The following is a 9,453-nucleotide window of genomic DNA, read 5'->3' on the forward strand; positions in this document are numbered from 1 at the left end:
TTTTGGTGCTGAGGACTAAACCCAGGGTTTCCAGCTTGCCAGGCAAGCATTCTACCACTAAGCCAGATCCCCAGCCCCTTAATAAGCTTTTTTTAAAAATGTATTTTGTGCAGGGTCTCACCACACACCTCAGACTTGCAGTGATCCTCCTGTTTTCAAGTCTCCCAGCGCTGGGATTACAGGTATGCTCCACCATGCCAGGATTCAATGGCCAATTTAGCATGCCTGGGGCCAGGACTGGCATGAATATAATGGTGGTTGTGCCAAATTTTATTTGAAAAAGTAAATGTGAAGAGTGAGGGAGAAACTAGCACTACAGAACAAGCTTTGATTAAGTAAAGAAGAAAAGGCAAGATAAAAGCATACCCCCGAAGGACACAGGGCAGGGTAAGAAAAGCCATGGTAGCCTAGAATGTTTTAAAAGAAACACATAGCCAAAAAAAAAAAAAAAAAATCTAAATAAATAAATAAGGGAACAATTGCATGAAAGTTGACACAAAGAAGTTGGTATAAAAGGCTTTTTGTTTTTAGAGGTACTTTTTTGTTTTGTTTTGTTGTCTGTTTGGAGGAGGAGGAGGACGAGAAACAAAGCAAGAATAACAGGTAATTGGATGTTCATGGATAATTTAATCAATTCTAAATACTTCCTTACTATATATTTTTTCTATCCTAAAGCTATAAGTGCCAGCTTTCTTTTTGCTTTCTTAAATTTTTTCATTTGAACAAATGGCAAACGTTAAAACCATGACTAAATATTGATGGCACCAAATAAAGACACCATGAAAGTCTTCTATTTTCATTCCTCCTGCCCCTCCCGGCCTGTGAATTCCAGGAAAACATGAAAACCCTGCCCGCCTAGCCCCAAGGAAGAAGCCACGGTTGGTTTGACCACTCTCAGACAATGCCCACTGTACAACTCCCTAAGTGAAAGAAGTTGGACCCCATCCATCTGAGAGAAAAGTATTCAGAATATGGGGAAGACAGAAGAAATATTTTTTGAAAATATCCAAAAAAGCATTAATAGGAAAATGTAAAATTACTGACTTGTCAATCTTGTCTTCAACAACATGACCATCTTACAAGAAGGAATACACAATTTGCTCAGCATCTGAAGGCATCCAAGAAAAACAACTTCTGGTCCACTAAAGAGCACCTTTACTGGTTTAATTAATTTTGTCTAGGACACATCTTAGTTATAAATGGCTTTGCTCAAGAAGGTAAATTTTCTCCTCAAGAGCACTCAGCTATACAGATAGCCAATATCCAACTGGAGAGGCTCACACCCTTCTCATACAATGAGTAGTTTAAAAAAAGAACAATGAGTAGTTTACAACAGACCTCCCAATGCAGGTCTTTAGAGTCGATATCCACAGCGGCTAAACAGGAAAGGAATTATTCTCTCCAAAAACTCAACAACCTCCCAGGAGGATTTCCCCAAAGAGCCTGAGATGAAGCTAGGCTTATAGCTCGATGATACCAAAAAAGGTGTTGAGATGTCCCAGAGGATGAAAAGAACCACTGAAGGTCCACAAAGAATTAGGACATACTTTTCACACAGTAGAAATTAAGTTGTAAATCACCCTTTCAGAATTCTGAGTTCAGTTAAGTCTCACTGTCTTACACAACACACAGTAGCAAGGCAGAAAGAAGAGGAAAAGAAAAGCATACAGATATAGAATGTGGAAAGGCTATTTAAATCATGACTATAACCATATATAATGTGCAAAATTAATGCCACTGGTAAATAACCACCAGAGTAGTAAGTAGATCCCTTTCATCCCTCCTTGCCTATTTTGGAACAGATTAGAAGAAGAAAAGAAACAGAAGACTCTGCCTCTCGTTTCAGCTTCTTGTCATCGGCATGTTGCCAAACATTTAATTTGGGGCTCTTGATTCAGTTAATCACTCCTGTGTCACGGCTTAGGCACAGCATCAATTTCTGCAATTCTACATTTCTGAAAGCACCTTCTTTTTGGTTTTGGATGAGCACAAAGCTTACATAGTATGCAACTTCAAACCCAGCCTGGGCAGCATGGTGACTTAGCAAGACCCTATCTCGAAATAAAACAGAGAGATTGGGGGCTAGGAATGTAACCCACAGTACCACACACACATACACACAATAATTAATAGTAATAATAATAAATGCTGACATTAATAGCATCCATCAAAAGCATGAACACCAAGAACTACACTAACTACAATTTCTTTCAAAAAAGTAAAGCAGTCAAGCAGATTAATCTACCTTCTTTCATATTACTTTGAAAAATTCTCAAAAGAGCCACTTATGATATACTCAAACATATAAAAAGGTCAAAATATGGTATTTTCCCATTTGAAGAGAGACAGAGAGAGAGACAGAGAGAGACAGAGAGAGAGAGACAGAGAGAGAGAGAGTCAACAAAATTATGTCCAAACAACTAGCTCCCAAACCCAGCACTATCAGCAGTCCAGATCCCCACCTAGACATCCTGAGTCGGGTGTGTAAAGAGTGTGGAGTATGCATACACTGTAAAAGACAGCCATGAGGGCCGGGACAAAGCTCAGGGACACAAGTGCCTGCCGCCGTCCTGAGTCAATTCCCAATACAAAAATTAAAAAATGGAAGACAGCTGGTGAATGTCTATGATGAACAGTCACCCACTGCTCCTCCAAAGACACAAAGAATCCCACCACCCATCATATACTTCCTACCCTACCAAAGAGGAGAGCAAACCAACTTCCACAACCATCTGTCCCTGACACTGCCATCCAGAGAATTTCAAATGTATACTTAGAAAATTTTAATGGCATTACCCATGGGGAACCTTATAACTTCATAATATCCCGGAGCTTCTGTTCTCTTCACAGGTTCCATGAAGGGCCAAGCGCTTTGATGGCTCTTGGGTAAAGAAAAAAGTAAGGTATCTAATATAGAAATTAATGTGGGAAATCATTTCAAAATATTTGTGTCAAGTAAACAAAGCCAGCACCCACCTTCACCTGCTGGAGGATGCTCTTCAGTGTGCTGTAAAGCTGGTCAGGATCTTTGGGCTCTTTACTTGAAAGGAAAAGAATAAACAACAAGCAGCAAGGATTAGTATTCACCCTCTTGCCAGCTGATTATTATTCAATTCATTCTTACAAAAACCTAAAATTGAAACCATTCCAGAGCACTTTATGAAAATTGAAACCCACCAACTGTTGTATTACTCATTACAATTGGTCTGCCCTTGTTCTCTAAATTGCTGGTAGAGGAAAAAAAAAATCACTTCCATTAGCATCCTCTTGCCCATCTACTCACCTTTTGTCTTTTCCACTCGGTTTCCAGCCTGTCTCTCCTATATGTCAACAAAATTAAACACTAAATGAGAACTGCTTTTGGTCAAGAGAATAACAAACTTAATACTTACCGGAAGAGTAATAAATTATAGCCATTCCTCAATAAAAGTCTATTTTTGGAAACTGAAACTAATGGCAGTTATTTATTTCTTTATACAGCTCACAATGCAAATTCCCCAGACTTAAAAAACTGCCTTATGCTGTTTTTTAAAGCATGAACTTCAACTTTCAGAAGAAAGCATAAATAATGATCCAGTATTATATTTTTAAGTGGTAAATCAAATTATTTTCTAGCCACCATATGAGAGTCAAGCTGTTATTGTAAGCTAGAGCAAACTGTCTTCCGGTCTCTATTTTATTTGGCCAGGTTACTACTTGTAATTCAAGATGGTGTAGTGTAGAGTGCCTAGAGATCTGGATTTGATTTCCTTGCTCTCTTTAAAACTAACTCACCCCTAAGAAAGCTATATAATCTTTGCCTCTGTTTTTCAGTCTATAAAACAGGCTTTAAAAAGTAGGTGACACCACCCCTTTGAGATTAGCTAATATCTATAAAAAAGAAAAGACTACCTGACATAGAGAGGCACTAAGTGATAGGGTACATGGTTATGACACTACTAATCCCTACTAGGGATAACATAAGGAAGCAGAATTTCTGTTTTTAATAGCAAAAGTAAGATCTTCTTTAGGATGGATATAATAATTTATCTTGGGAAAATACATTTTTTTTTTCCTGGAGAATTTCAGTTTGCTTCATTTTGTTTTATTTATTAAATCTTTAATACTCTATAAGGACCTAGATTTGAACCAAATAAAATTGCCAAATGATAGTCAATAGCTTTTGATATATAAAAATATTGAAGTGGCTTAACCCAATGCAAGTCATCGCTACCACACAGACAAGAAGTCTTAGGGAAACTAGTACAAAACAAGGAAGTTCAAACAAATTCTATGACTTCCATCACACACGGCAAATAATTTTAATTGAAGTTTGAGGACACTGAGTCAAGTACACATCTCTATAGGTTACAATGATGGTGGCAACTCTAACACATTTGAAGGAGATCAGAATTGGACTGCTCCATGACTGACGGGGTACCATTTAGTGCTACAGCACACAGCCACTCTGAGACTCAGTGTATCCATCTGCAAGCACTGCAGTTCCCTACTTTCAAAGTTACATATGAGTAGTTACAAACGTCATGCTCTCAATAAATGGTGGGTGTTGTCTGCTAAAAAATAAAAAAACGAGGGAAACCGTCTGGTTTGTCTGAAGTGGGAGGAGAAAAAAGGACAGTAAAGAGAAAGCATTTGCTGACTTTTTAAAAGACTAGAAACAACACAAATATAAACAGGAAGGGCACTACCACTTTTCAAATTACTGCACTGTGGAAATTACTTCAAACACAACTCATGACATTACCAAAAGAAAAGGTCTATACATACTAATTCCAGGAATGCTTTCTACAGGAATCTGTCGAACTCCATCTTTAAAACATGAAAGTCCAGGATAGACTTTTCGAATCTGGGCCTGTTTTCTTTCTATCAGCTTTTTAATTATCTGTAAAGTAGAGGAAGAAAATATGTTATTGAAAGAACTCTATTTGATTCTTTTTTTTTTTTTTTTTTTGTGGAACTGGGGATTGAACTCAGGCCCTTGCACTTGCCAGGCAAGCGCTTTTTCTACTAAGCCGTCTCCCCGGCCTCTATTTGATGATACAGTTTGAGTCAGTGAGCTTAAGGAATAATTTTCCTAACAAAATAAGCCTTTTTTTCATTAAAAAAGATGGTAAGAAAAGTGAACAACATTGAACAGGCAAGAAACAAAACACTCTTTTATGCCACGCCCACTGAAGTGACATGCACACAGCCATCTTCAAATAACTTGTTCCCGCCATCCAGAAAAGGCAATAGTGAAAAAACACACTGCCGCTAATGCCCACTTGTTGCATTTTAGATAAGAACCCATTATCTTGAACTGGTTCTCTAAGGAACCTCAGCTGGAATTAACCAGAAAGCAGCCCTAAGCATTTTCACCGTCTAGAACCTTTTGTGTCTCTAAGAATTGTTCCTTTCAGACTAGAGGAGCAGAAGAGTACATTGCGAACTCTGGAATAGCTAAACCTTCCTACTACCTAAGCTTCTAAAGGTTCGTCTCCAAACTAGGCTGTTTATATCAAAAAGCAACTGTAAAGTATGGTGAACAACACAACCATATCACGAGTAACCAGGAGAATTCTAAGAGATGTTTTATATAGTAACGTAATTCCTACTGTAGTGGGTAATTCTAAGGTATTACAATTTTCCTTTAAAAACAGAACAAAACCCTTGAAAATCTCCATCATAAAATTAACTATATGGTTAACTGAATTTTGGGCTAGGAAAGCAAAGTAAGTCATTAACTGAACAAAAGAAAACAAAATCTCTAGTTCTTAACTGCTTAATTTCAGACATGGCTGGCAATTGATACAACAGGAATAATAATCCTAACAGTTACACAGAGAACTGTATAAAAGTAATGGAACTAGTAAATGTACATTCCTGGTAAATACAGATCACTACTGTCCAATAAGAAATACAACACAGGAGCTGGGGAGATAGCTTGGCTCAACCACTCAAAATCAACATCTCCCAAATGAAAGTGCACCCTGCTCTTCCTCTCCTGAAATCAAGTCCTAGCAGTATGACTGCTGCCAGTCTTACAATTCCCCCAAAGAGGGCTGGTGAGATGGCTCAGTGGTCTAAAGCACCTACTTAGAGCAAGCTTAGCAAAGCACAGGGACCACGCTTCAATCCCCCAGCACCACATGCCAGCCAGCCCCGCCCCCTGGTGGGCTGAGCTGGACACACACACACACACACACACACACACACACACAAATAAATAAATGTTAAAAAAAAAAAAAGTGCTTTTAAAAAAAAAAAAAAATTCCCCCAAAGATCTAGAAGGGAGAAGGTTCCCATCCCTATTGGGTCCCCAAGTTCTAATACGGCTCCTTACAAAACACACAAACAAATAAACAGCCTTTGTCCTCCCCATCCTTATTCTGGCTCCTCCACACTCACAGCCTGCAGTCGCACGTGGAGATTAAGACTGAAGAATCACCACCCGCACGCACGCCGATCCTGTACGTGTGTCCTCCTCCCACACACGCTCAGCCCTGTCTGCCCAGGACCGTTCACTGCTTCAAATCCTGCCTTGCGTCAAGCACATGTCCAGCGATCCCACCTCCTCCTCATGTGCCCTTCAGACTACTTAAAACAGCCTGAGTCTGATTCCGTTACAAGACTGTCCAGTTCTCAGCTTCCACGTCTCTCACAAAGCCACCTCGTGTGAACCAGACTCCTGAGGGTGCCGCCCTGCCCAGGAAAAGCTGGAAAGCAGCGCTTTGCCCTCCGCTCTCGCATCCACCTGGCTGACTCTTCCCACGTCCTTTCCCCACCTCCACTAATGAGAACTTCACCTTACCCTGCCTTTAGGGGCTAGGACAGTCCTCAGTGTGTACAGTCAGATTCCTGCCATTTTCACTCCTTACCTTACTCAAGGGCTTTTTTACAGTAGGAAGTTTTGGATTTTACTGTATTTCAGATTAGGGAATACTAGATGAATAAAGTCAATGTAAATATTCCAAAATCTGAAACACTGCAGAGCGCAGGCATTTTGGGTAAGGGACAATCCAAGCAATATTTTGGTGATGTCATTTTTTTCTTTCTCCCTTTGTCCTTCTCCCCTTCTCTCCCACCTCCCTCTTTTTCTTTCTTTCTCTCTAGCACTGAACCCACTTGCTTCCACACTGAGCTATCTCCCCAGCCCTTACTTTTAATTTTGAGATAGGGTTTGACTAAGCTTAAGTCAGTCTTACAAATTGAGCTTAACCTTGCAGTCCTCCTGCCTCAGACTCCAAGAGCAGTGGGCTCCCAGGTCCACACCACCACTCCTGGCCTGCGATCTCTTCTAAGTGCCAGACCCAGGCTCATAGCTGCAGGCCTCCACTCTCCATTCCACTGTACATGTGAGAAATACATGCAGGGGGGGAGGTGTTGGAGAGAGAAGAGGGAGCCAGGAGGAAAGAAGGGGGAGCGAGTCGCCTCCTAGGAAGCTGGCAGCTCTGTAAGCCATCTAAAACAGCTCTGTGCTGCTGGCGTGCTCCATGGCAGGGAGGGCCAGCAGGTCCTGTAAAATGGACAGCCCCTGCCAAGGGAATCCTGCTCTCAGGGAATGCTGGGGATGAATTGCTGCTGCTGGGCAGAAGATTGAGGAAAGAGCAGCTGACAGCACAGCGATGGCTTTAGTTGGCCAGCAGCCTCTCAGGCTGAACAATGTGCTGCTGAATCCGGATCTGCTCATTAAGCCCCAAAGGGAACAATGAGGAAAGCCAGCCCCTCTGGCAGAAGCAGGAGACAGGGGCCTGTTGTGTTTTATTAACTCTTCCCAGTGCCCCCTTCAGAATGCTCTCACACACTGACATCTTTGACTGAGAAACAAAAAAAGCTGCATTTATTTTCTAATCTAAAAATGAATGCCTTTTGCACACTTCTACAGAAACGTAAGAACCAGTTTAAGGCGGTTTAAACAAAAGGAAAACACTTAGCTAGTAACTACTATGCACTAGACACCGTGTAAAAAGCTTTATGGCTGTTGTGTGGGTAAAGCCAGACAAGTAACTAAGAGCTGGGATTAAGGATGGAAACCCGAAAACAAAGATGGGTTGAAGACAGATGCTTCTCTTGGGTTATTTGTTAGGGAAAAGTGCTCTGTCACAAATAACAGAAGTACTGGGTGGAACTGATGTGAGAGGACACAGCTGCAAAGTGCAGCAAGCCGAAGGGTGCAGGAGGCGCCGGCCGGCACACAGAGCTCATTCACATAGCAGCGGCCTTTGTGTGCCCCATGGTTACGTGTTTTTTGTTCCTACTGTCGTTATTCCTCTGAGAAATTTAAAATTACTACCATGTTTCCACTCATGGATTTTCATTTGGTTCATACGCATAAAAGATGCCACTTCAATATTAGTTAACACACCACTAATACTTAGGCATAAGTCATCAGAATTTGCAATTTGAAAAAGGGGCAATCAATACACACAAAGACAAATGCTTATGTACTGCAACAAATTAAAACTGAAACTGGCAGATGAAACTAGTGCTAGAGAAGGAGAAAGGAAAAACTAGGAAAGCAGCTGAGATGGTCTGGCTTACAGGTATGCCTGTAAGGGGTCAGGTGAGGGATGCAGACAGCAAGGGGCGAAAGTGTCAAGAATGGCCTTGGGAGGACTGGCTTGGGCTCAAAGAAGAGAGAGAAAATTGAGAAGACTGAGGCCAGAATGTACGAGGTTTTGAAAGGTAAAGTCAAAATACACCATTGTCTTTTATACATTTTGAATTTTACACCCATTTAACAGTACTACCCCCCCCCCTGCAGGAATTGTGGTCTAGAAAGGAGAGAGATGACCCATGTCAAACTAACTGATCGTGATGTGCAGCACACCTGTACACCAGAACTCACTGAAATGGTGCCCGCCTCGACTAAGGCGGCCTGGCAGGAAGGATCATGGGGACCTGCTTACCTCCTTCTGCTTTTTAATGATGACAGAAAATTCTGTGTATGGAATCTGTGGGTTTAGCTCACATCCCATTAAAGTGGCTCCTTCATAATCCTTGATGTAGCCAACATATTTGGTTTTGGGTATTTTAATTTCTTTGGAGAAACCCTAGAAAGCAAATCAACCCATTCATATGGACATCAGGCACGGCATGTGAGGGAGCAAGAGGCATCCCTCCCCAGGTCTCCTCATGCCATTTTAGAGAGGATTTCACTTAAAAAACCAACCACAAAGTTCAAAAGCATCAGACAAAAGAAAAAAAAAGTGCAAATAGGAAGTTAGACAATACTTTAAAAAATAACTAATAAAATACACATTGAGAAGCTTGAAATGCAAATAGGTATTAAGTTTTTTAAAAAAGGTTAATTTTTTAAAATAAATTTATTGGGCTGGTGAGATGGCTCAGTGGTCTAAAGCACCTACTTAGAACAAGCTCAGCAAAGCACAGGGACCTTGGTTCAATCCCCCAGCACCACATGCCAGCCAGCCCCGCCCCCTGGTGGGCTGAGCTGGCCACACACACACACAC

At 41.1% G+C, this 9,453-nt stretch overlaps 1 protein-coding gene across 3 annotated transcripts in view; it reads right to left on the reverse strand.

The window, feature by feature from the left end:
• The window catches only part of Kat2b (lysine acetyltransferase 2B), a 103,672-nt gene that overhangs the window by 3,835 nt on the left and 90,384 nt on the right, over positions 1–9,453 (reverse strand). For 2 of the 3 annotated variants that reach the window (XM_023708442.1, XM_023708441.1), the window contains 5 exons: positions 8,889–9,032; positions 4,768–4,882; positions 3,284–3,320; positions 2,977–3,040; positions 2,797–2,881 (listed from right to left, as the gene is read on the reverse strand). In XM_023708442.1, coding sequence (XP_023564210.1) covers positions 2,797–2,881; positions 2,977–3,040; positions 3,284–3,320; positions 4,768–4,882; positions 8,889–9,032 — 445 coding nt within the window. The remainder of the gene's footprint in view (positions 1–2,796; positions 2,882–2,976; positions 3,041–3,283; positions 3,321–4,767; positions 4,883–8,888; positions 9,033–9,453) is intronic. The other variant, XM_023708443.1, reaches the window with a different exon arrangement.

The sequence above is a fragment of the Octodon degus genome, unplaced genomic scaffold, assembly GCF_000260255.1.
Source record: "Octodon degus isolate 3935 unplaced genomic scaffold, OctDeg1.0 scaffold00361, whole genome shotgun sequence".
Taxonomy (NCBI): domain Eukaryota; kingdom Metazoa; phylum Chordata; class Mammalia; order Rodentia; family Octodontidae; genus Octodon; species Octodon degus.